Source organism: Taurulus bubalis (assembly GCF_910589615.1).
Source record: "Taurulus bubalis genome assembly, chromosome: 19".
NCBI classification, from domain to species: Eukaryota; Metazoa; Chordata; class Actinopteri; order Perciformes; family Cottidae; genus Taurulus; species Taurulus bubalis.
Genome location: NC_136607.1, coordinates 10,703,289 through 10,731,155, shown reverse-complemented (window position 1 = coordinate 10,731,155; position 27,867 = coordinate 10,703,289). Strand labels below are relative to the sequence as shown.

At 42.9% G+C, this 27,867-nt stretch overlaps 1 protein-coding gene across 5 annotated transcripts in view; it reads left to right on the top strand.

The window, feature by feature from the left end:
• Window positions 1-16,775: 16,775 nt before the first annotated feature.
• Window positions 16,776-27,867, top strand: part of rabgap1 (RAB GTPase activating protein 1) — a gene marked incomplete at its 5' end in the record, with an annotated part of 50,392 nt that continues 39,300 nt past the window's right edge. Inside the window, 9 exons of one of the 5 annotated variants that reach the window (XM_079235607.1) lie at window positions 16,776-16,928; window positions 18,732-18,761; window positions 20,002-20,233; window positions 20,746-20,956; window positions 21,147-21,321; window positions 24,298-24,458; window positions 26,265-26,375; window positions 27,398-27,464; window positions 27,583-27,685. In XM_079235607.1, the coding sequence (XP_079091733.1) occupies window positions 16,776-16,928; window positions 18,732-18,761; window positions 20,002-20,233; window positions 20,746-20,956; window positions 21,147-21,321; window positions 24,298-24,458; window positions 26,265-26,375; window positions 27,398-27,464; window positions 27,583-27,685 (1,243 nt within the window). Of the gene's footprint in view, window positions 16,929-18,731; window positions 18,762-20,001; window positions 20,261-20,742; window positions 20,957-21,146; window positions 21,322-24,297; window positions 24,459-26,264; window positions 26,376-27,397; window positions 27,465-27,582; window positions 27,686-27,867 lie in introns of all 5 variants that reach the window. The other 4 variants (XM_079235606.1, XM_079235605.1, XM_079235604.1 and 1 more) reach the window with 4 other exon arrangements.

Below are 27,867 nucleotides of genomic sequence, written 5' to 3'. Positions count from 1 at the left end.
ATTACACTGACTTACAGGCAGCTTGTCCGAGCAGCATACTGTGTCTGTGTTGCACTGAGAGATGGAATTATGAAAAGGCACTTGAAATTGCATGCCACAATAAACCAACAGCAAATTATGTCTCCTTGTGATTCCTGTCAAAATTTGTGAACGTTGTATTATGACAGGAGACTTTGGACAATTGAGACCTTGAGACAGATTTTAAGAATACAGGTTCTCTTAAGAATAAGTATAAATGTAATGTTCTCTTCTCAACTTGCTGTTAATGGGGCAGATTATTTCAATATACAACCCAGATACATATGAAGGAATATGTGTTTCTCTCCAATTCCCAGACTAACCTTTCAGAATTTATATTCACCAGTGAGTTTCTTCTTGGGCTTTTTAACGGCTATTGTGAAGACTTGACTCTTGACACTGGGTTTAACTGCCAAGACTTTGCCATTATGTAAAATATGTGGCGGCTGCTTCACTCATGTTTTCTCATGGCTCTTGATGTAGTGTTGTCGTAGTCTATTTGAATTTAATCAGGAAGAAACAAGAGGTTAACAAAACACTGCCAACAAGCTCTAAAACTCACTGGAAAGAACGGGTCAGCAAGACCACAACGCAGTGAGAACAGTGGGTGAGTTTCTTACAAATGCAAAGGGTAAGTCATGTTTGAGGAAATATTAAGGGAAAACTACAACTATAGTTAGTATATGATCTTAGCAATTCAATCCTCATTTAGGTAATCAGTGATGGTGCTTTGGTGGACCTATAACAGCTAAAACATATGTTTTGATTCGCCAATGAAAGAGGAACACTTAAAACAGTCCAATCCCAGTTTACATTTTTACTTTCTCAAGTCAACGTTTCGAGAGATTTCACATTTTAAATGCTCTTGACTTGAGCATAAAGAGACGTAGATTTGAGTTAGACATGTCAAAAAAATAATAACTGCTGTAAGACCTGACTCCCTACAGACACGATCTTAGTTAAGATCCTCAAAGAGAATAAACTGATATAAAGAGAACATAAAAAAGCTTTTAATACTAATACTAATAAGTAGGCCTTATTGTCAATATGGAACTCGGCTGTATAAAAAACAAAATACTTTCAATTAGACTTGGCCTCAAGGAGAGAAGAGTTGAGACAGGAGGCTCATCTCGACTTATTTGAGATTTGACTTGGACTTGCCAAGCCCAAAAGACAGCTGAGCTCTTTGAGCATCATGTCATTAGGTAATGAAAACGCGTCCCCTCCCCTCCCTCAGCATAGGCGAGAGGGGGCCCCGATATACGCATGCGCAGTGTGGGTGTCAGCGGGTTGGTTGGGTCTGTGTTTACAGCTCGGCTGGATGCTGGCTGCTGATGTTATTGGGAAGTGCAATGTTGTACCAACCGCCATTGGAATAAATACAACACTGGGAATAAAGGTAAGCGGTTTTGGCGCACGCACTCGAACTGTCAACGTAAAACGCAACGTCCTCTTCAGTGATTAAAAACAGTATGACCTGTTTGCTGGTTGTAAGTGCTCGGGTAGCATGGCTAGCAGGCGTTAGCCAGCCAGCTAACGTTACACACAGTAACGGCCTGTTTCAACCAGCCAGCGCCTTCACTCACCGTCCTGCTGCGAACACCTTCCCGCAGCAGTTTGTTAACGTTAACGGGACGGGCTCGCTCCTTGGGTCACTGTGCAGTTCAGCATTTTGTGTGTGGACTTGTCTTATGACAGTGGCGAGTAGCTATCCTTGCTAACGTGAGGCAGGTGTGTGAGGGCTAACCTAACTGTGGCGAACACTGGAGCTGGACACATGAGCTTCGTCCGACGTTATACAGCAAATACATGGCGCTAACGGTTGATTAAGTTATCTATTAAAGAGCTGTAGGGTTTGAGATGTATCCGGCTACCATCGTGCTGAATAGGGTTCACTGACATGTAGCAGGTTTGCTTGTATTTAGATTGACAGCTAGCTAAATGTACGGTGCTTTTCTTTGGCATATTTACTTATTCAGTAAAACTTCACAATGCACAGATCATCACATCTACCAGTCTGTTTCATATGTAGTGCCATGGGAGCTTACCGATTTAACATACGTTAATTTGGATATGAAGACATGCAGAACATTATAATAGATGAATACATCACTCCATAAGATTATTGATAGCTTTTGTGTTGATTTCTATGGCAGACACTCAAACAAAACCACTCACTGTGTGACTGGTAACATGTGTTGAAACCTGTAGCAGTTAATACTAAGTGCCCTACAGATTCTTTCAGGCCTGACTTGAATCTTTATTGAGTCAAGTACAATGAGCCACTCGATTTTTTGTTCATTGAAGCTATGTTATTGTCACATGATATGGAAGGGACCAGCAGGGATTGTTATGAGAAGTCTGCGGTGGTGTGCATGGGCGTCTGACATTTGGCTTTTTTTGTATGTTGCATTTCCCCATCAACATGTTTGACCAGTTCCACTAGTTAGTCACAGAAACACACAATATATAATATTTACAAACTAACTGTAAACAATAACTAGGTGAATAACATCATCTTCTTCTCAAAGAATATTCAAAAGATATTTTTGATTCAGCTCTGTCAATGAGTGGTGCAAGTTGTGGCAAACTCATTTGTACTGAGCACACTTTCATGAGCTTAATGCACGGGTCTGATTCCAGTAGCTTTTGTTTCTTGTGAATTGAAATATTTCTCAGCATTGGACAAAATGCATTGGAGCAGTGAGCCAAACTGTCACTTCATTTAACTCGGCTCCTTGTTCTTGTTCTGTTTCCTGAAACTCCGGTATTACACTATTGCAGGTGACACATGCCCTAAAAACAACCCAGATTTGTGTGTATGCAAATATTTGCTGTTTTAACAACAATCAATATGTTTACTAGAGGAGGGAAATGTTAATGATTCATCAGCTGTACGTTACCTTAGGTTTTGTAAAGCATAAATGAGTATGATATATTTTCCTACATATTTGGGCCACTGACCACAATACAATGACTAATGATCCTTCAGAAATGCTGTTCAGAAATTCACATTACACAGCTTAAGCCGGGATTTACCACTCCCAGCTAGTTTTGGAAATACCAGACTTTTGCTCTACATCAGAGGCAATTAAGCGTCGGCTCGGCGCTCGCAAATCGGTACTCGGCCTGTGTGAACTATTCAAAGGGGTGAGCTGAGATGCTCGCCAATGCACCGCAGGCACATTCCAGATGCCTAGCTTGTAAATAGCTGGACCTGTTGGGGAGCTCCAGGCTATGAAAGTTCAAGTTGAGGGGAAACCAGGGGGAAGGGTCGCCTGTCACTGTATGAAAACCAAAGTTGTTGTTGCACCTAGAGGAAAATAAATAAATAATAAAGACATGTGGTGGAAACGGGCTATATTGTGAACAAGTGTGCCAACGACAACATGCAACAACAACCATGATCATGCTACAGCATAATTTACCGTGCCGCTTGCGTGTTTCTGTGACAAAAAGTTTGGAGATCAAACATACTCCTCAGGGATTCCTCTTGGTGACTACACACAACTTCACACCACAACTTCTCCCTGTCACCAGTCAGTCATGTGGTGTGAAAACTGCAACGATTTTAAGACTCCCAATTACAAGACAGCAAGTTATGTAGTGGGAACCAGACAGCGATCTGAAGACTTTGAAAGTCGTATAGTGTGGACAGAGTCACTAAGAGACTAAGTGAGTGTTATTGTGTCCCCTTGTATCCCGCCTGTTATAGCTTTATCTGTAATTTAATTTGCACTGAGTTCTGAATGCTCCGAAGTCCCAACAACGCCCCTCAGATGCACCTGTCATTTGGGGAGTTTGTAGAGACTGAATGGCAGAGAGCTGGCTTAAACTGTAGTGGATTTGTGCTTCCTTGCAGTTGCTGTGGACAAGATGAAAGGAGACCATGTAAGGTTGAAAATATATTTCATAGAGTTTAAATGTATAGCTGTGTTCCTTTAATCGTTAATCATAGTTTTAAAACATCAACAATGGGCTTGGAGAGAATATTTTTGTGGTATTAGCCAATGTCTACGCTAGTAGCAGTGGGGACTCATAAATGGTTCAAATCAAGTAGGCTATACTGGTTTAGCTTGTGGTCTCAAATACAGAATTGACTGTCTCAAGCAAGAGGGTTACCCGTCAATTTAACAAAAGCAAATATAGCTCTACAGTAGATCAAATATTTATCATTGGTGGAGTCTTTCCACAATATTCTGTCGAGGTTCATAGAGATGCTTTAATTGGGCTTGATTCAGTGAAGCATCAGTAATTGGAAGTTCACCCAGTGACTTACGCTCTTTCACCAAACATCTTAAATGAACGTTTGTTTTCCTTATAGATCTCTAGCTCGGTGTCTAGTTCTGGGAATTGTCTTATCAACAGACTTCTAATAATTCAGATCGGAAAAGTCAATGTTTGCTGTAATGATATTTATTGACTCACCCTGAGACACATAGTTGATAAAGCTTGTATTTAAAATTAACTTAAAATTATTCAGACCTCCAGTCATCACCCCAGGAGGGCGAGAACTTTAATATGTGTATGATTAATGAGAATGAGAGTTGTTTTTTGTTGTTGAAGATAAAACTCATGGCCTAAATGACTGCATAAATGAAAGGGAAATATTGATTACATTACACAATTTAATAATGTAGAATGTCAATATTCATACCTGGAATTTTGAGAGTGAAACTAATGCATTTTCCCTCGCTTTAATTTTTTAGAATTGAATAAAACTGCTTCATAGTAAACCAACTATTTCCTTTTTAACTGCAAATTTGCACGTATCACTGACACTAATGCGGTGTTCACTTCAAAAGAGTTGCGAAATATTCGCGCGAGTAGATTACATGTTAAGTCAATGCACAGACGCGAATGGTTGCGAAAAATTTGCTTTTCCGCCATGCGGCGTGATAGAGGCAAAAAGGCGTTGCGGATATTCGCTTTTTCGCCAGAGTTTAAATATTTCAACTCTGGCAAAGAATTTGCCCAACGCCGAGTTACGAAAGCCAATCAGCGCTGAGAAGCTACGCCATCGTCGCCGCCGACTCAAACTGCTGCTGGTCCGCTGAGGAGATAAGCCACGCCCCCTTTCTCCAGCGAATGTTTGTGAAAAAGCGGAAAAGTGAATTAACCACAAAGTCGAGCGAGTAAAGTCAGGCGAAAAAGCACGACACTTAGTGTCACTGACGCTGCTTTCAGTTGCAATGTCTAAAGGCCTTAACAACCCTTCACAAATGTTTGCTGGAGCCTACCCACCTAAAGACACAGGTGTAAAGTTTTCCTTTCAAGCCATAGTTTTGTTCGTCATAAATCGGCAGTGCACTGCTAAATAGATTTAGGTGGATGACACTGTGCAGCTCAGTTTTTTCTTAGTCATGAGAGATTGTTTAGTTGTTGGGTGTGAGACATGCAAAGGTTTGATTCCTCGATAGCCAGCTGAGTAGGGTTGGGTACCGAGAACACAACACGTCCGGTACCTACCGGACCGAAAAGCAACGCAGATTTCGGTGCTTCCTTCCGGTGCCTGAGCCGATTTAAATACTTTTTTTTTACACTACTCTGTAAAGTTGCACGGTATATAGATACTAAAAAGGTAGCGCGGTGCCCGCACGCTAAAAACGATTATTAAAATAGCGCGGATCAGAGCACACTCGCTGCTCTGCTCTCTGTCCGCCTGCATGCAGAGTGAGGCTCGAGGGGGCGGGGCTTCCAGCGCTCACACACACACACACACACACACACACACACACACACACAGGGCGCGCACACAGAGATCGCTGCAGACACGAGCACGAGCTTTTGAACGTCCATCCTCGGCTTGCTGGAACAAATCTCTCAAGTTGATATTAATGATGACGTGTAGTCCAGTAAAGCAGCAGTTTGTAGAATCCAACAGTGTCTGAGTTCTGTTGCACACGGTCCCATCAGGCCACCTGATGCTTGTGTCTGTTCTTTTTTTAAATATATATTGTTTATAGTTTGAAGTTAAAAGGTTTGAAGCTGTAGTTTGAAGTCAAGTATATTTTGTATGTATTTATTTATATTTCTAGTATACTTTAAACAGTTAACGTATTGTTCAATTTGAAGAAAAAAAATTGCCTTGGCAATAAAAAAGTCTCGGTTCAGGCACCGTTTAGGCACCGGTATCGTTTTAAAAGTATCGGTTTAGCACCGGTATCGGAAAAAACCCAAACGATACCCATCCCTACAGCTGAGTCAGTGCTCCTCTGCTGTGGATCTGTATTGAGATGATAATTAGATGCTCACATGGTACAAATGAGATGTAAATTAAGGACAGGGTGTGTGTGTTTGCTTGATTTGTACAATGTAGGTTTTGCGCATTCAGAGCTCCGCTTCCTCTTGTTTTTGTTCTCTTCTCTTTTGTACTCCACCTTGCTGTGACCCACATCGTGTAAGCTCAGCCTTTTCATTCTTTCTTTCTACTTTTTCTCTCTGACTCTCCCTTTCTCCCGGCGATCTTTGCCTAAGCTGAAGTCACTCCTGTGAGGCGAGTCGAAAGGGACTGTGTTGCAAGCCTGAATGCTCTCTGGCTGTGTCGTCCTCTCCCTTGTGAGGCGCACGCATGGCCCAGCTGGCAGCTCAGAACAGCTCGTTCAGCTGGAGAGGTGTAGGAAGGACAAAAAAGAAAGAAAAGAAAGGCATATTCATGGCTTGACATAACATATGCTTGTTACAGAAACTGATACTAGTCACTGTTGAAGGTCATTTGGTTCGAAAATGAAAATGTACTCTGAATGATTCATTGCTGGACACACTTCGACTATATCAACCTATTTTGTGTTATTGCTTTGTGTGCCAGCTGAGTCGGTTATGTTGGATTCCCTGTCTGCTCGTAAGTCTCCACCCCCGGTTTCCGCCCACTGCCACGCCCCTCTCATTCATCCCAGCTGTTGTGCATTGCCTTGATCACCGGCAGGTGATTTAGGGACCACTGCGTACCTGGCTCATTTGTCGGGTTGTTCCAGTTCCAGTCTGGTTTGCTTCTTCAGGTGAGAGTGGATCACAAGAGCGGTTGAGTTGCCCTCCCGACTCTGGAGCAGGGGAGGTGGATCTCCTGTGTTCGCTGGACATTACCGTTGGTATTAGTCTGTCTATTCGTTGTGTTTTGTTTTGTCGCAATAAAGTCCGCCCTTGGAACTTGAACTGCTGTGTCTGTGCATTTGGGTCCTCAACACCACACCCCTTCTAACAGAACAACCCGACCAAAGATGACGGACCCAGCCGCCGCAGCAGCATCGCTTGCTGCAGATCAGCTGCAGGGGGCAGTTGCCTCGCAGGGCGCTCTCCTCGTCCAACACCAGCAGGTGTTGCAGGACTTACTGAACTCCCAGCGTACCATCGGGTCCCAGATGGAGGAGATCGGAGGCCTGTTGCAGAACCTCTCGTTGCGCCGCGGAGCCGGTCCCGGAGGACGAGGAGTCCGCCTGCACCCGTGAGTCCTTTGTTCCCTCTCCTGCGCCTTATGGTGGAGCGTCTGGGGAGTACCGAGGGTTCATGCTCCAGTGTCGGTTTGTTTTCACCCAGCAGCCCCGCACGTACGCCTCGGACAATGCGAAGGTGGCATATACGGTGGGTTTGCTACGTGGTAAGGCGCTGGTCTGGGCTGAGGCGTGGCTCCACAGACGCTCTATTCGGGTCTCCTACGAGCGCTTCAAGGAGGCTTTCGAGAGCGTATTCGACCACCCGGTGTACACCCGGGACGTTGTACAGCGCCTGCTCAGTCTCTGCCAGGGGTCCACCAGCGCAGCAGAATACTCCGTGGATTTCCAGATTCTGGCGGGGGAGTCGGGATGGGGGAGTGAGGCGCTGAAGGGAATATACCGCTGTAGTCTGTCGGAGCTTCTGAGAGATGAACTGGCCGTCCGGGACGAACCGGATTCCTTAGAGGAGCTCATCGCTCTCACAGTCAGGATGGACAGCCGTATTCGGGAACGCCGTCGGGAGAGGCACTACCGATCTTCCAGTCCGGTGCGTCAGTTTTCTTCCGCTCCCGGCTCTCAGCCCCCGAGCCCGGTCGGACGGTACGGCCAGGCGCGCGCCCGCTCCCCTTCCTCGGCCCCTCCCCCATTGGAACCGGAGCCGATGCAGCTCGGGCGGATTCATCTCTCTCAGGAGGAAGGAGAGAGACGCCTCCGCACAGGAAGCTGCCTGTACTGCGGGGAGTCGGGACACCGCATGGCCGTGTGCTCCGCTCGGCCAAAAGAGAGAGCTCGTGAGTAGGGAGTAAGGGTGCTGGCGAGTGGGTCAAGGAGAATTCCCCATTCTGAGTCTCGGTCATTGTTTCCTGCCACCCTGAGGCTGTCATCAGGGCCTGTGCACCTGTCAGCCCTCATTGATTCCGGGGCTGAACAGAACTTTTTGGACACTGACTTTATTAGGAGTCAAGGAATTCCTGTGGAGGCGCTAAAGCGCACTCTGCTGGTGAGCGCATTGGATGGCAGTTCACTGGCGGAGATAACACACTGGACTCAGCCAATTTCCCTGCACGTGTCTGGCAATCACAGTCAGAATACCCGGTTCTATGCGTTTCCGTCCCCCCAGACACCCTTGGTTCTGGGACTTCCCTGGCTCAAGGAGCATAATCCTCAGATTGATTGGGCTGGAAGTAGGATCACCGGCTGGAGTTCTGCTTGTCATTCTCGCTGCCTCAGATCTGCGCTGCCCCGTCCGGTTATTCCCCCCCAGCAAGTCTGACACCGGTCTTGGCCTCGTTGCAGTGCCTCAGGAGTATGTGGATTTGGGAGAGGCGTTCAGCAAGGAGCGGGCTCTTTCACTTCCCCCTCATCGTCCATACGATTGTGCCATTGACCTGCTCCCGGGCGCTCCACTTCCCTCGAGCCGGTTATATAATCTCTCCCGGCCAGAACGTGAGTCTATGGAGAGGTACATCACGGACTCGGTCGCTGCTGGAATCATACGCCCCTCTTCGTCACCTGTGGGAGCGGGCTTCTTCTTCGTCTCGAAGAAGGATAAGAGCCTCCGTCCCTGCATCGACTACAGAGGTTTGAATCAAATCACTATCAAGAATAAATATCCGTTGCCGTTGATGTCCTCTGTTTTCGAATCCCTAGCTGGAGCCAAGATATTCACCAAGCTGGATCTCCGCAACGCTTACCACCTGGTCCGAATTCGCGAGGGGGACGAATGGAAGACGTCCTTTAACACACCCCTGGGACACTTTGAATATTTGGTGATGCCGTTTGGACTAACTAATGCCCCTGCCGTCTTTCAGGCCCTGGTGAACGATGTCCTCCGCGACTTCTTGAACCGTTTTGTGTTTGTGTATATTGATGACATTCTCATCTTCTCCCCGAACCCCGAGGAGCACACCAACCATGTTCGCCTGGTTTTGCAACGGCTGTTGGAGAATCAGCTCTTCGTGAAGGCTGAGAAGTGTGAGTTCCACGTTACATCTGTGCAGTTCCTGGGGGTCTTTATCGAGGAGGGTCAGGTGAGAAAGGACCCCGAGAAGGTTAAGGCAGTAACGGAGTGGCCGGTGCCCACTTCAAGAAAGAAGCTTCAGCAGTTTCTGGGGTTCGCCAATTTCTATCGTCAGTTCATTCGGAACTACAGCCGAACGGCAGAACCACTGACACGACTCACCTCTTCCAAGGTCCGTTTTTCATGGACCCCAGAGGCCGACGGGGCTTTTCGTGCCCTCAAGGATCGGTTCGTCTCGGCCCCGATCCTGGTCCACCCAGACGAGACCCGCCAGTTTGGCGTCGAGGTGGACGCCTCGGACACCGGAGTCGGAGCTGTACTTTCCCAGCGGTCCGCTTCCGACTCCAAGCTCCATCCTTGTGCCTTCTTCTCCCGCAGATTGTCCCCGGCGGAGAGGAATTATGACGTTGGCAACCGCGAACTGTTGGCGGTCAAGTTAGCCTTGGAGGAGTGGAGGCACTGGCTGGAGAGATCGGTGCTTCCCTTCATTGTATGGACCGACCACCACAATTTGGAATATATCCATTCGGTGAGACGCCTCAATTCCCGCCAGGCCCGCTGGGCTTTGTTCTTCACACGCTTCAACTTCACCATCACCTTCCGGCCAGGGCACAAGAACACCAAGCCGGACGCACTCTCCCGTCAGTTTGCTCCGGAGGAGGGAGGTTCTACTCTCGACACCATCCTGCCCGACTCGTGCGTGCTGGGTGCAGCCACCTGGGAGATTGAGAGGGTGGTACGTGAGGCCCAGCACACCCAGCCTGACCCCGGAGGAGGTCCCCCGAACCGCCTGTTTGTTCCTGAGGCCGCCCGTTCCCAAGTCCTGCGGTGGGCCCACGAGTCCCGAGCGTTGAGAATCAGCGTTGAGAAGCTCTGCCCGTCACCACCGCCGTCTCCCCGTTTCTGAATGAAACTGCTGCTGCTCCGCCTGAACCAGCGCTGACAGCGGCTTCATTGAGACGCTGTTGTGGGACTACAGATAATAGTTTGAACCCAGACACCATGGAGTTTGATGTTCCGACATATGTGGAGTTTACACAAAAAGTATAAAGCAGAACTGGTGGTTATTTCCATGGTGGATGGCATAATCGGTATCGTTTTACGGAGATACGCGAGACGCTGTTCCTGGAGGAGTCAGTGAAATTCACCGAGCTGTGTGCGGCTACGGATGATGTTATGAACCCAAATACGAGGGCGTTTCATGTTCCGACATGTTTGGGACTTCCACAACAAATATAAAGCAGAACTAGTGGTTATTTATTCCATGGTCGATAGCGGAAATGAAAGCTTCGTCGCTTGTCTCTCACAGAGGCAAGCAACAGAGCTAAGCCATGCCCCTTTGGTCGCGCCGCAAATTCGCGTTTGGTGTGAACACCCTCTTTCTACTCGCGCGAGTAAACTTCCGCGGTGGACGCGGCGCCGCAAATTCGCGTCGCGTCCGGTGTGAACACGGCATACCGTTGTATCATTAATAGTGGCTGCAGTGAGCTGCTTTCCTCTACAACTCTTTTTAAAACGAGGTAGATTTGATACAGCCGTTCTCAATTCATGCTCCATGTTTAGCGACGCAACAGCAGAAAAGACAACCTCACGGAGATCTCATAAAGATCGGCTTTTGGCGAAATGACAAGAATCGGCGAGTCGTACATGCGCATGTGACCTATTAACGGCGTACGGTAAAATCATCATTTCCTCTTGCGCCCCACCTGTAATACGCCCCAGTTTGATAAATACTGACTTAAAGGAAACATAGTGTTCATTTATTTTAATGATGACCACAAAGTGAGCAGGCTTTGTCACTTGAGTGTGTTTTTCGGGCTTTTGGAAGAATATTTCCAGAGCCTCAGAAACGTCATTGATGGAGCGCCAGGCTGCAGCCTGTTGGATGTTTGTCTTGACCTACAAATACCTTAACTGTTGGGCTTTAAACGTGAGAGCTCATAGCTTAAAATAGTGATAGCTTAAAGCAGCAAATCCCATTGTGAAAAGCACGCGACATATTTTTCGCTGCTCTCTCTGTCCACTGTGTGCTCTCCTGTGTGCATCGCATCGGGGCGGAAAGAGTTGTAGACGCGACCCAGAAATTACAAGCTGTCGTGTACGATCAATCACATGCGGCCTTTTAGTTTGTTTAATAGCAGAACAAGGTGCAGACCTGTTCTATAGGAAACTACTAGGCCAGCCACTATATTGCAGGCTCAGACGCTCAACAATGGAAAATTATTTGCGGCAGCTAAATAATATTTTTTTGGACCAATTAAGTGAAATTGGAAATTTTCTCACGGCACACCTGACGATCTGTCACGGCACACTGGTGTGCCGCGGCACAGTGGTTGACAATCACTGCTCTATATGTAGCAGTACAGCTTCCCTCTGTCCCAGTATTTCATACATATTGATAAAGCAGGGTATGTAAATGCAGCCTCTGGAGGGATCAATTACAGTAAAAAGGGCTCGCATTTGGCAGATGTAAAGCATAGATGTGTATGTTTTTAGTGTTAGTCCATTTTGTTGTTTTAATTAACAGCTCAGGGATGTTCAAGGAGCAACCTGTTTGTGCACTTTCTGAAGATGTTTTGCACTGTCACTTCTGTTTTTGAATAAAGGGTTGGAAATGAACGCTTTTTTGATAAAAACATTTTTTTATACGATTAATCGAAAAAATAATCAACCGATTAATCGATTATTAAAATAATCGTTAGTTGCAGCCCTAGTGTAATGACTGTCTCCTTTTTAACTCCAAAAATGTGCACGCTTCAACTTTTTGTCGCCTTATTCATTTCTCCAAATTTGTCTCTTCAGGGAAGTGCATAGCGATGTAGAGTGATAGCATTTCATATCGGAAGTAATACACTAAAAATATCAGTCTGCGAACCAGAATTAACTTCCCGAGCTGTTTCTTTCAGAAGTAACAGGAACAGGACATATGATATCCCCACCTTTGCCAAAGGTGTGCACCAAATGAACCACTGTAGATGGCGAAGGTTTTGTCGTCACAGCGATACGGACAGCCCTGTTACAGAGGGAAGTGCTTTCTGCTTCTCTTCTCGCCTTTTCCGAACTCTAACATAAGTCAGAGAATAGTCAAATAAAAGGGGGAAAATACAATTTCCAATTATGATTTGATTTTTTTTTTTAAACAAAGAATGAAACAGACACAAGGGAAGGAAAAGAGAGGGTTTGGCTGGAGGGGAAACGGTCTGCTGCCCTTGTCTTCTGTACTCCAAAACAAGCGGGTAATGTGATGAGCAAAAATTGTATTAACTTTCAAAGTTCAAGACAATTCTCTCAGAAGACTGTCTCCCAATTTGAGACATTTTGGATCCACAGGAAATGTCGTTGCTAATTTTGTAACAATCGGTCACATGCTAGCCAATGGATTGTGTGTCTAGCTGGAAATCAAGACACTGAAAACATTGATAACGAAGAGTGTAGCTTGGCAGGAGCAGACGGATGTTGCGGAGGCTCGGGAGGCTGACAAGGCAACCATTATAAGCTTGTCTGAGCCGCCAGCTAGTCAGAGACGTAGAGTGTGAGGTTTGTGTGTGCATGCACACGTGTGTCTGTGGGTGAGGGCTTACGTTATTTATGTCATAATAACAATAATACAGCTGCTTGTGCATGTGTGTGTGTGTGTGTGTGTGTGTGTGTGTGTGTGTGTGTGTGTGTGTGTGTGTAGGATGTGTGTGTGCCAGCATTAAACCAAATGGTCTTTTCTTTAAATGTATGCATATATAGTCATAATAACAATAATACAGCTGTGTGTGTGTGTGTGTGTGTGTGTGTGTGGGATGTGTGTGTAGGATGTGTGTGTGCCAGCATTAAACCAAATGGTCTTTTCTTTAAATGTATGCATGCGCTCGACTGCATAGGTTGATGGAGTTTTCAGCATTTGCTACTCGAAAAATGTATGAATTAGTGAAGCTAATTGCCATCTTGCTCAGATAACACACTACACATTGTGATGTCTCTGCACCTACATTGCTCTCCAGTGCAGTGATAGACTAGATAGACACTACTTTGTAACCTCAAAGTCAAAGTAAGGTTAGTGGTGGCCATTGTCTCGTTTATTTTTCTAACAAAACAGTATTTTACTGAGATGTACATGTTTCTCTCTGCCAATTGGACGCGGATGCTATTACTATCATAATGAAAGTATGAGGACTATCTAAGTATCTATTGCACGCTACGCAGAGGCTTTAAGAAAGTAAAGAACTGAAAAAAAGGCCTGTAGTCAATTTTCATGATGGAAATTGAAAATAGGACTCATGAATTAAATTGTGCTGCTTAGTTTATTTCCATGAATGCCCTTTTAATGCTTTCATATAGTACATATATCAAAGAAGAAACTGTGGTTTGAAATGAACTAAATAAGACTTTGGTAGTAAGTATTATCAGCAACAGCCAATGTGGCAGAACGGATAAAAGAAAGACCAAAACATGGAGTAACTCAAAGTTCATCAAGCAAAATATCAGGAAAAATAACCAAACTAATCACAGAGGACAAGTGTGCTTAAAAAATGGAATGCAGCTGCTTTTGAGCCAAAAGTTGAGTAAACATCTGCAATGTGCCTTCACGATTAAATACCTGAGAGGTTCAGGAGGATGAGGAGTTATGCTAATTTCCATTATGGATTGCTACTGAGTCAGATGCTCTCTTTCTTTTGCATGGGTAGGTTTACGATTATATATCAACTCTACCCTGCAATTTGTATATTTATGCATGAATACATTTGTGATGGTTGCTCGACTCAACATCCAAGCATGTGGTAGGCCCAGGATGTACCTGTTAATCAACAACAGGCTGTACAAAGTAGTCCTGAAAGAGGTTTAATCAGGGGCTTTAAGATGAGTGCTCATTAGGGGTTTGAATCACTACAGATCTAGGCCTATATATAATAAGCCTCAACATGTTATTGATGTCTTTAAAATATTCTGCTCTGCAGTATAAAGGGACATGCTGAATGTTAAGAGTAACAAAGTGATCGCCTGTTCTGTGCGATCCTTTGGCATAACTATGTATGCATGTGAGTGCTGGGATTTCCTGACGTCAGGAAGTGAACAGGAGTTAAAACGGAGCTGTTTTGGGTGTGTGCGCTCTGTGTTTTGAGGCAGGTCGACATTACAAATTGAGTGAAACTATTGACAAGATGCTCATAATCAGGTATTTGTTCATGGGCTCCTGAAACAATAGAGAAGGTAACATAAAGACATAAGTGAGCACACAAAGTGTTGTCACTTACTGGTTTTTGATTGAGTTACCTGTTCGTCCACATGCCTCATTTGTAATAAGTTGGACTCATTCAACTGAAAGGCAACAACATATCTTTTTCTTCTAAGTCTTGGCCATGTGACCCAAACCATTTATTGTGAAACCATCAAGTTGTGTGACTCATAAAATTGGTCTGCTAAGCTGTGTTATCTAGATGGTAATAGTTACACACACATTTTAGAGGTCAACGGCTGACAGTTAACTACAGTATGTTTCACAGTAAAAGTGGCCATGACAAATCCTTGTACGCTGTGACCTTGCCTCTCAAGTTCAGTTTTGCAACGCAAGTGAAAAACAACACCCAGGACTTTTGGATGAAAACCAGCGGCTCATTTTCTCTGTTTGCTTTGAAAAGTTGAAGAGAACAAGCCTAAGCTGTCAGTTTATGTTACTCAGTTTGAGTTTGGTAGCCTCAGAATAACATTCATATCAGCACAAGATGTTGTAAAGCCTTCTAGTCACACAGAGATAGCTACTTGTATGGAGGTATATTCTGGGTCAGTGTAACAACGTTATCATAAGTATTGCACATTATTAACTGCTTTCACCTTTCCGCTGTAGACCTTTTTTTTTCAATTCCATTGTTGGACCTGCTTTGAATAGGAAGGGCGGGGGTTTGACAGGAGAGCAAAGTGGAAGAAACGGCAAGTGAAACCTTTAGAAAAACGTAGGAGTGCAAGGGCTACCCTTTTTTTTTTTTTTTTCTTTTTTTTTTTATGAGCAATAAGAGCTGAGAAAATAGAAGATTGCCGGCAGATGGAGGAAGAAGAAAGGAGAGGGATGGGAGCGAATGAGAGGGAGGAGTGGAGAGGGGGAACGGCCAGAAATAGCTTGTTATGGTCTCTTGCTGAACCCCTGCCAGAACCTTCTGTTGTGGCGTTCTTCCTGTGTTACACACAATGCCACCTCTCTGTATTTAGGAGTCACCTCATGCCCAAACTGTACCGATGGAGCGTTACATCATTTTGACTGTTAAACTAATTAATAACTTAGTTTTTACCTCATTGCCACCCTTGGTCACAAATAAAGACTCAAAATGAAACATATTTACTCCTTTTATTTAAATTTCTTGCTTACCTGTTCCAAACCATACTTCCTTTTTCCAAGTGTTTTCTCCTGTCAGTCCTTTCATATAAAGGTACGTAGGTCAGTTTTGCAGTTACAAAATGTCATATTTAATGGCTTGTTTTATGCACATATCTTGTGCCAAAATATAATACTCCATTTCATTGATGGGTTGACGACGGAGGGATCTGGAGTCACAAGTGAGTGAGGGATGTGCTGATGATGTGCAGTGTTTCCCACAGGATCTCGGTCTATTTGTGGTTGTGTGGGCAGGCCTGGATTTCATCCATGCACTGAGGAGCGCACGCAATGCAATTAGCACATTCAGTGCATCGTTTTGTTGTGTGTTTCTGCTGTACATGTCTAATGTGGTGGTGGGGAACAATAGATCTTTATACGAGTCAATACTGACATGAAATATGTGGATGGTTGTGGCAAGCTGGCTTGTTCCCCAATTCCTCAGTCATATGCATGTTGTTTCTTTTTCAAAACGACACTTGCATCACCATCCCCAAGCTACCTCTCGTTTATCCTGCTGAGATGCACAAATTTGCCTCAGATGACCCACAGATCCTCTTTTCCTCTGATCTGTCCTGTCCTTCATGTTCACTATCACTTGATCTAGGCCTTTTTTGCCAAACCTTTCTTTTGCACCCTCTATTTTCTCTTAAAGCTCCCTCTCTCTCCGGCTCTAAAGGCTCCTCAAAGTTTCCTAAAGGTGCTTAAAAGACCTCTGAAAGTGAATCACAAATGGTTTCCCCATTTTATGAGAGGGTTAGTTTCTAAGAAGCCAAGTTTCCAGTTGCCTTAAATGATGCCTTTCATGGATTTCATCACATCATGACTGTTTTTTGCTTCTTTTCTTTCTTTCTTTTTTCTTTTTCTAGGTGATTTTGCTCATCATCTCCCACCAATTTCTCCTCCCGTCTTCCATTCATGAGCAGCGTGGCTGAGTTTAACAGCGGAAGCCATGGATGACAAGGGCTCGGTGGGGAAGATTAGCGTGTCTTCGGACTCAGTGTCCACTCTCAACAGTGAGGACTTTGTCCTTGTGTCCCGGCTGGGGGATGAGACACCCTCCTCCACTAATAATGGTAGTGATGACGAAAAGACAGGACTGAAGGTAAGGATGGTTGGGTGTAGGTATGGACGGAAAGTACAGAGGAGAGAGCGGAGACTTCAGAGCATGTTGTCATGCCGAGAATAAAAGTCTGTTGACATTTACTGTGATGACAACCTCATGGTATCATATCAGCACGCTTTTCTTTGAAATTAAGAAAAAAAACGTACACTTTGTGCTGTAAAAGCATGAAATTAGTTTTCCAGAGGATGTAGCTTCATCCTTGACAGCAAAGGATAGTTTATAATTAATAATTCCCTAATAGTAAAATGATTGCTATTTTAAAGATGTATACAATATTGTAGTATTACTTTGTTGTATTGTTTGTAGTCGGACATTCTGGTGTGGAGGATTTATATCCTGTACCAACTTCCAAACTGATTTAGGAGTGTATCTGAGGACCTGGCATGATTTACCAAAACATCTTGATGTTAATTTCGTCTCTACCTAAAATTGCAGGTCAGGGGACGCAGTCCATACATATTCCATTGTTATCCAGTTGTGTTCAACTCTCGTCCATCTTTTAAACATGCAGTCTCACACTCTAACCATCAGGCTAACCATTTCTTGTTTTGCTTTTTCCACATTCTCACTCCAACTTTTTCTCATAGTTAGTCTTAGGTGTGTGCGTTTCATCTGTGATTATCCGTTTTCATTCATTTCCTGTAGTAAGGATACACTGTATTCCTTGCATATCACCAGAAATTGAGGGCACATTTTCACAGGTTTTGTAGTGAAGAAATTGTTCTTGTCTCTTAGACCTGTAAAGATTTACATTTATTTTCCCCGAGTTCTTCCACAGTAAATTGTCTCTGTTATTGAAATGGTTTGAGGTAGTGGGGAATAAAGGTCATCCTTGTAAATCAAACAGCTGAAGAAAACCATTTTGTTTGTGTGAGCTGTAAGTGTACTAGAAGTCAGCTAATACTTTACCACTTTGTCATTTAGTGTCAGCAAAGTTAAATACTTTTAGAGAACTTCTCCCTTCTACAGTCAATCAGCTGCTTCTGTCAGTATACTATATATTGTACCACAGTATGTCTGACTTACAGTCTGCCCTCTGTGATTCAGTTAGTGCTCACTCAGCAGATACTAGTTTACAAATAGTTTGGTGATGGAGCTGCAAGTGTTTGAAGTCATTGTCAGGGAAAATAAAGATGTTTTGTGACCAGTGTTCATCTCCACAAAGAGAGCGAAGACTTTCTGAGGAAAGAAATGTAGCTATCAGCTACCATCTGTGTGTGTCCCTTATGGGTTCAGGTTACTCCTCTCCTTGTGTATTTCAGTTTACTAGTCATCACACTTCCTTTGATTGAATTTACTTAGCTGGCTCACATCCATACTCTGTCCATTAGTTTATATCATTACTGTACATGTGTTTCTTTGTCGACTTGATGTTGTACCAAAAGGTACCAGGAGATGGCGGCAGCAGAGCATGGATGTTACAATATTCAGTTGAAAGGAAGAGGTCGCACGTTTTTTTTTTCCCTATCATTCGCTGTGCTTGGAAATGAAACTGTGATTTTGCATATTCCACCTGTACAGAGTATGTGAAAGGATCGCGACTGTTTTAACGGAAACCGCGTTGAAGTATCAGTTTTGTGTAGCCTGGCGGCTAGATGGCAGGAACCTACACACGTCCACTGTTCTCTATGTAGTGGTGAAATCACTCCATTCACTGACACCTGGTCATCCAGATGTCATGTATTGGTTCTCGATCCAACACACTTGTGTACATCTCCCTCCCAGTCAGCCCATCCAGTCAGAGAGGAGTCAGTGTGTCTAAACTTGTTGTTTGTTATGCAGGTGATTTCTGAGGAAGGGGTCAGCTTTAAGGTCAGTCTCTTCTCTCGCTAGCTTTCTCTTCTTCCTGTATCTCCTTATTGCTCATTTCTATCTATTTCCCTCTCTCTCTGTGATGTGATTCCGTGGTGATTCTGTCTGTGGTTATTTGTGCGCTCTGTATTTTTGCCCGCAGTTAAGGGATGGCCTTAGCCAGCCTTTTTTAAGACTTATGTTTTGGTTGTGATAGACATTTTCACACACAGGACTGTAGTTGGATCTGACAATTGCACATACTTTTAGCACTACCTTTAAATCACAAGGCTCAACACCGCTGCATAGTGATGTAGTTATGTCAGATGTGTAAACCTATATTTAGAATTGACAGCTTTACACCAGCCTTTAAATTATAATCTTTTCCCCCTTATTTGCCACTGTGGGCTATTAGCATAGACATTACAGTCCATTATGCTCGAGATGATTGCTTGAGTCTAGCAGCATTGAGCACATTACCATGTACCCCAAGGCACAGATATTTTTTTATGGCTGTCTATACATAGAAACTGTAAAATTCAACCATGCAATAATGACATATGCCACATAGGTTGATTATCTTTTTTAATTGTCTGCTCCTATCCCTTATAGCCCAGTACAACAGTGCCCTCTGCAGCTTAAGTCTGCGCTTTATTTCTTACCTAACATCAGGCAGGGAAAATGGGGCATGCCTCCTTTTGTGGCACCTCATGGTTTGTCCAGCCTTAAGCTTGCTCTTTGATTGCCGTTCGTTAGCTTGGGAATAAGCTCACACAATTAGTGTTGGCATGTCTCGATATGGGTATTTCACAACTCAAACTTACATGCCTACTAATCACTAATATTTTATGAAATGTAATGAAGATATAGCTCTGACCGCCAACATGAAACAAGGCATCTTTCCTCTTTGAACACACTGTTTTCACTTGACAATAATTTAAAAATCACAGCCACTGAACATTTCTACAAACTGTAAGATATAATTGTAATGCAGTTGATGTAGGTTGAAAGATTAGCTTAAATGCAATGTGTAATGGGGATTACTCCAATTAATCTGTTTGTAACAATATTTGTTCTTGTCTTTTCTTGTAATTTTTAAAAAAATATTAAATGCTTTGTTTTTATGCTTCCGTTGTTCCTTGGTGTGGTTGTGTTCATCTGTCTGTTTCTCTGTGTGTGTGTGTGTGTGTGTGTGTGTGTGTGTGTGTGTGTGTGTGTGTGTGTGTGTGTGTGTGTGTGTGTGTGTGTGTGTGTGTGTCAGATTGTGGGGAATGGAAGTGAGCAGCAGCTCCAGAAGGAGTTAGAGGATGTCCTCATGGACCCATCGGTAGCTGACATTGGGCTCAGATCAGAAACAGGAATGGAAAGCCTTTGTGTGGGTGACCGTGGCCCAGTTTCCACTACGGCGTCACCTGTACCGCCAGGCTCTGACCCTCTGAGTGCACAACCACCCAAGTTGGAGATGGTGCTTCCTGTTCAGACAGCTCAGGAGAGTGAACTGAATGAGAGGTCGTACCGAGGTGAGCCATGATGGGACTTTTCTGATCCTCTTTTCTTGTGGCTGCTAAAGCTCATACAATGACTCTTATCTTCAGCTTTATAGATCTTTTTCCAAGACATTCAGGGTAATATCATAGAAGCACCAAGGTTTCTAAATCATTCAGTATTACTGTACTCAAAGTATTTCCACTTCACTCATTGTCTGTTTTTTATATTTGTATAAGAGGAATTTAATTTATTTAGCATTTTATTTTCATTTACTTGTCTCCGCTCTATGCATGTTTTGTATACATTTTACTGACTGATCTTCTCACATACCCACCTACCTCCTAATCCATGCCTACTTCACTTCTACCTTGCAGAAGGCAACTCAGCTTTTCTCAATTGAGGACAAAGACATTGATGTACAACTATGAAGTCATGATAGGAGTTATGAAATAATCAAATCCTTTGCCCTTCCTTTCTTCTGCTCTTCTCTTCCCAATCCATTAAACCATTGCAGCAGATGAATCCTCATCAGATGGCAGTCCTGGCAGTCCCATCCCAGATGAGGACAGCGTTGTCTTCAGCCAGCTGACATACCTGGGCTGTGCCTCAGTCAACGCCCCCCGCAGTGAGGTGGAGGCCCTCCGTATGATGAGTATCCTCAGAGGGCAGTGCCAGCTCCCCCTAGATGTCACACTATCTGTGCCAGGCGTGTCCGAAGGCACCGTCAGGTAGGGGGAACATATGGATTACTGGTTCCACTTCTACAGTGTGCTGTAACATGCATATGTGTACATACAGTTTGCATGTTCATGCACTAAGTGTTCTGTTAGATGTTATTCACATCGCACACAAACAAACATAACAAATCTCATCCTGCAACAGCGACTTTTAAGGATTTTTCATTTATATTTATTACAGGTTGCTGGACCCCAACATCAGTACGGAGATCGCCAACTACCCCATCTACAAGATTCTGTTCTGTGTGCGAGGCCATGATGGCACACCAGAGAGCGACTGCTTTGCCTTCACTGAGAGCCACTACAATGCAGAGATCTTCAGGATCCATGTGTTCCGCTGCCAAATCCAAGAGGCGGTGAGGATTCAATCAATTGGGTGTTGTTTGATTATGTGTAACTGTATTAACTGAAGACACGTGGTCGCTCTCACAATTGCTATTAAGAGATCCTTAACTTTAGCTTCGGCTAAACTCTGAAGTGCATTTTTACGTAAAACATGGAGTGTGGCTTTTGTCATTTTATTGGAATCCCAGATGCAATGACTCTTTTAAAGTATGAACAGGAGAAATGATGAAAGCAAGAAGAACCTATGTCAATGTTCATATGGGCACCTGGCTATGGTTTGAACCTATCCTTTAACACAACTGCACACATACTGAAAGAAAAACAGAAAGAGGGAGCAAAAGCCTCTCTTATAAATATTCTGCATTTCACACAACACTCTTTTCCATTTTTCATGTCTTTTTCTGTCTCTTCCACTCATGTTCAAATACATGTGTACACACTCATATTGTCAGCAGTATTCTGCTTGACCTTGCCTTAAAGTGTTGATCTCCCTGTAGCCTGCTCTCCAGGGTTCAGCAACCGTGCGTGAGCTTCGTCAGTGGTCCATGCGGGATTATGTCATGCACTGCAGGCTGCGCCGCAATGCACACGTACACCATACACAAACACAAAGTACACACAATCCCCCAAGCTAACTTATAGTGGAGAGGAAGTGTCATTGCTTATATACAGTTGGTTTAGCTTCAATATAATAGATGAGAATAGGGAATCGACTCATGAAACTGGGTTAAAGTACTATTTCAGTGCTCAGTGACCTGATTTCTTCCTCATGGAAGCACTCTGCTTCAATGTCACTAAGAGCCCCCAGACAGATGCTACTTTATCAGTCCCACATCATCCTGCAATCCAGTTTCTCAGACACCCACCCGCAACACACATTCTCACACTAAAACACTAGTGCATACACACAAACCTACACACAGTAATTCACTTCTTTACTTAGAATGGGACGTCTATGTCTTTGTCTCTCTCTTCCCTCTCTTCCTCCCCACAGTCTTCCTCTTGCAACCACTCTTCTCTTCCTTCCCAACCCCCACCACCAGAACCATCTACAATGCCTTCAGCTTTTTTGGGGGGCCTTACATTTGCACCATTAGACTTGAGAGAGTCGTCTTCAGAAAAAGCTGCCCTAGTCACAGACCTCACATAAGTCTCAAATCAACTTAAACACCTTGAACCTCTGTATTTATTCATTTATTTCATCACCGATCTGAACTAAGGTAGCCTTGTGGAAAGCCATCCCAGCTGGACTAATACGTATTTGCATCAGCTGCTTCATTTTGCTTTGATCAAATTATTTGATCAAATTGCGAAGAGGATGTATCCCATTCTTTTCCCACAATTTACAAAAAAGACAATTTTGAAAGAGAAATTAAGGCAAAATAATTTCCTTCTTTCATCAAAGTTATCACTGCAAGCACTTTTTTTCTTCTTCAGACTTGTGCATTTTGGAGCTAAACTGTTCCTACATGAAGCAAACCACCTCCTAAAGGTAATGCTGTCAAGTAGGAACTAATAACTAAAACAATGTACCTGTAACACGATACTTTACAAGTTCCAGATCTTAAAGGCTCATTCCAAAACGCTCTATGTAATTACCTTTCAAAGAAACTTGAGCATAAAAACTCTTTTTCCTCCTACAGTTTTATATATCTTAAAAATACCCAATATCTGCCCAAATTACTTGTCAGGGTTGATTTTTTTGCAGTACAACACGTCTGAGTAGAGCTCCTTCAGACTGCACACGAAAGAATAAAAAGGCAGTCAAAACAGCTTAGTTCAGACTCTAGCCTTGATTGGAACAGTAACCAACAATTCTTTTGTGTAATTTGTCATAAATTCTTCCATACGGGGGATGTGACCCCAATCCAACTCTACTTATTCCTCATCTCTTGCATCTATTCCCCCATTGTTTCTAGATACATCCTTAACATCCTTATACTGCACTGAGAGCATAACAAAGGCTTTGTGTGGGACAGATCAGGAGTTGCTTTATATTCTGCCCTTGAAAAAAGCAAAAGAGCATGGATGTTTATTGATAACAGCAGTTTCCTCACACAACCTCTCAGTCACTAACGCCAAAGCTCTGCTGTGGACCAGAATACTGTTTAAGATGATCCAAAACCACTTTGCTGTGGGCCCCTATTTGGGGGGAGCGCACTGTTTTGTTATCATAAACACATGTCTGTGCAGTAATTATTAAAAGGTAAATAAAATACTTATTCTTGACTAAATGCAAAGCTTATAAATTCAAAGTCTTGTGAGTGGGAAAAGTACATAAAAAAAAGAAGTAAATGAATCATAACCCCACAGTCTTTGGCTGTCTCCCTAACTCTGCTCCTTTTTGGGATTGGAGATTCAGCAGAACCTTGTAGTCTCTGGTCGGACTGAGTTGCCTCTGCTTAATGTTAATGTTACAACACCTCCACACACTCCACACTGGCTAATGTGAATCAGAATGTTGATTCAAACTCAAGATGGTCAATAGAGTAGCCGGTCGTTAGGTAAGCTTTTTAGTGTCCCATATTGCAAAATGACATAATAGATCTGCAGAGGGTTGGTAGAGTTTCTAATCAGTACTATTTAATATATTATTATTTTGTGGATATTTTTTACTTCAAAACTACAATGTTATGGTCTGCAATACATTTCAGCCACAGAAGCTGCTACAATTTGTGTCAAAGCCAAACTACAATATTTTGCCTTGTGATACTGTTTATCGCTTCAGTGGATGTTTTAGTTTTTATTAGATAACTAACTTGTCAATGTTCCCTGTGTTTTTAACTTAAGGCAACAGAGGCAATTGGCACAGGATAGGAGCATTAATATCATCAATGATTTTGTTATCTCCTCTCTCTGTGAACGACAGAGGTCGATAAAGTTTATGAATCCCTTATTAAACGCACATTATAGAATTGTACTTTTAGACCTGACAAATGTTGTGTTCATTATTAAATGTGTTCTGTGTCTTTCCCTTCCTCCTCCAGGTGAGTAGGATTCTGTACAGCTTTGCCACAGCGTTTCGCCGGTCAGCTAAGAAGGCAGTTCTGTCATCTCAGCAGCCCGCACCGCTCACCCCTGACAGTGACTTGTTTACCTTCACTGTCAGTCTGGAAATCAGGGAGGATGATGGCAAGGGTACCTTCAGGTGAGACTTGAATTCACTCCTTTCAATGTTTAGAGCATGGGATCTACATCTATGATGCTTACACAGTGGTCTAAAATATGAAAAATGAACGCGTAATTCCTTGTCTTGAAATACTTTGTAGTTGCACAGAAGTCTGGAAACATAATGGAACTTTTCTCCCGTTGAGTCTATTGTGACTTTTGCCAGAGATGAATGAATTTGATGTACTGTGGATAAGGGCATACCGTTCATTCTACGTCATTACTGAAACCAGCCGTAATCCTCAATTACAACCAGTAATGTATGGCATTTCGAAAAGAAATTAAAATGTATAGCAACCTTAACCATCATCATCGTTAAACATTGCATTTCCAGTATTAGCACCACCATTGTAACAAAATCCGTAAAGAGCTTTGAATGCGTTCAAAGTCGGCACACTTTTGTGTAACCCAGTTACAGACATCAAAAACCTTTCCGGGGTGCACACCACCAACAAGGGGAGAATCCTCTGCAAAAAGATGTCAAATAAATTAAACATTATAAAAGCAACTGTGAAATTATTAAAGTATCACTAGAATTCCCCCCGGTCTCACAGTAGACTAATATGTTGACCCCTCTTATGAATTAAAGTCACTCTCTGTTTCACAGTAGAGAACAGAACAGAACGTTCATGCAGCTTCCTCTATTCAATCAACCATCCTTGACTTTTTTATTTTGTTTTTTCATACTATTGAGACACTTCTTTGTGTTGACAAACAGCCATAGACACTCAGCTTATTTAGAAAATAAACTAAACAAAAATTATGCCTGTGGTTATTTTTAGCTAGGACATATTTCCTCCTCATTAGCTCTCTGTTGATTATTTGAGTGTGCTGACTTCCAAACAAACAGCTCTCACATGCAAGCACATTACATGTTTATGTGTGAAAGCATAATTTCTTTGTGGAAATACTAAAATGGAATAAATTATATATATATATATATAAATTGTACATGTACATTTATATAGTAGAATATCTGTAAAATAGAATTGAAGTGGAATATATTTAAATCATTGTTCCTTAAATAGGCTGTAGACCAGCCTGTTTATCTGCAGTCAGATGATCTAGCTATAGTGTAAAACATGACTCTGTCTGATAATATAGTTATATATAAAACTGTATCTGGTACATTAAGTCCCTACTAAAAAGAGCTGTGAAAGTGTTTGTTTGTCTGAAAGCATGGCAAGTCCTAAATGTTTACAATATATTTCAAATTGATTAATGTTCAGAAACGTTGTACTTAAGGGTTTCTTCAGTGTTTCCTCAGGAATTTATTTCTGCGATGGCTTGGAGAATGTTGATTACTCTTCCGGTCTCAAATCTGGTTCTTTTCCAGCCCCGAAAGCAGAGCAGGAAAATAACCAGTGCCAAAGCATGTTTGAAAAGGACTCTCGTGCACACTTTTATTATGAAAAATGGGTCTATTCGGAATATGAGCCATGGTCTTCAATGTCAGGCTGATTGACTGACTAGTAATACATTTCATTGGTCTAGTCGTATGTGTTAGTTTGTATGAAATTAGAAAGATGCAGAATTATTGCTTTCCTTCCCAGTCCAGAACTAAACAGCCGTAAAGCCTGTGGTCAAATATTACTTAAAACAGCTTTAATTTTTTAGGATTATTTTCTAAATAAGATTATTTTCTAAAATAAGGTCACTTTGCCTCACTGCGTCACTTTCAAACATATCACTGTATTTTTTTGTCACATTCATCTCTTCTTTTTTCTTTTTCTATTGATGATCTGTTTAAAAATGTGGACTCTATTTCTTGTTTTCTCGTATTTAGCGCTGTAGCAAAAGACAAGGACAAGCAGAGCTTCAAGCTGCGTGCAGGAATGGACAAGAAGATTGTTATTTTTGTCCAGCAGACCTCCAATAAGGAACTGGCTATTGAGAGGTAAAATAAAGCACCAACACAAACCTCATACACTCATGCACACACACAATACAGCTTGTGAATAGGTTCAGAGTAGCATACTCAGAGGCATTGGTTTTGCTATTCAGTACCATAGAACTTTTTGTTTCATCTGTTATTTTGTTTCATCTGTTATTCAGATGGGAAACACAAAAAACTGAGTAAAGTGTTCGTAAAACACACTTGCATCCTTTTGTTCAATGCCCTTTGTATGTGTTTTCTCATTAACCAAGAGAATCGTCTGTCCGGTATGGAGACGGTACTTTAAAAAAATGGATTCTGAAATACATCAACCTAGAGAACATATGTATCCCTAAACATGACAAACGTATGCAGAATTAATATAGATTAATGTAAAACAAAGGGAATGGAGCATATAACTACATTTTTCCTGAAGGAAAAAAGAGGATCTGTCATGTATCTGTCAGACTGTCCTCCATTTCCTTTGGTACAGATGTGTCGGCTTAAAGCACAACCAGACATTCATAAGAAAGGAATCACTCGGCTGTAATTGATAAACACACACCGGTGAACATCTTTACATCCGCGCAGTGGCCTGCGTCAAGGTTTAAGTGTTCCGGCATAGTTTTAAGATGTTGATTGATGTGAGTCTGTCTCTAAAGCGCCTCATTTCCCATGGTTTGATAAATCTGTTGAAATGTAAACATTCCATCACCTTTTTGCAGGCTTCAGTTTTCACGGTGGTGTGTTATTCTTTGATGAACACCGGGAATTTGAGGTCTGAAGGGCTGTGTTTAATATTCTCCCTGTTCTGGTCTGTGTTAAAGGATCAGTCCAGGAAGCTATTTGCAGTAACTTGTGATGGTTTCAAACTGGTTTTACTCTATCGAGAGTTTTATAGTTCTAGTTCCCGCTCTTATTCTGTGCCTTCTATTTTTAATTTATTTTTTATTATGTAATCCTATTCATCTCACTTTTCTCTCTCTTGTGCATGTTTGTTTGTTTGTGTGTGTTGTGTGCTTTCATGTGTGTCCCCTTTCCAGGTGTTTCGGTCTCCTGCTCAGCCCAGGGAAAAATGTGAAGAACAGCGACATGCACCTGCTAGATCTGGTGGGTGACTGTTTTTGTGTGTGTGTGTGTGTGTGTGTGTGTGTGTGTGTGTGTGTGTGTGTGTCACTGAGTGTTTGAGTGGTGTTTTGCTCACTTCCTCCAACTTGTGCCCCTTCAGGAGTCAATGGGAAAGAGTTCCGACGGGAAGTCTTACATCATCACAGGAAGTTGGAACCCAAACACACCTCAGTTCCAGCCTGTGAATGAGGAAACGCCCAAAGGTAACAGCCAATAATCTGTCAAAAATTCACATAAAACCAAATGATTTTCAACAGTTATTATTTCATATTTCATTAGTTAGTTGGTTGTTTAATCACACATATTTTCACACAAATTTATGACACATTTGTAAGTGTGAAATTCCCTTTGCACTGGTTGCACACATCTTCAAATCAAGCTGTGA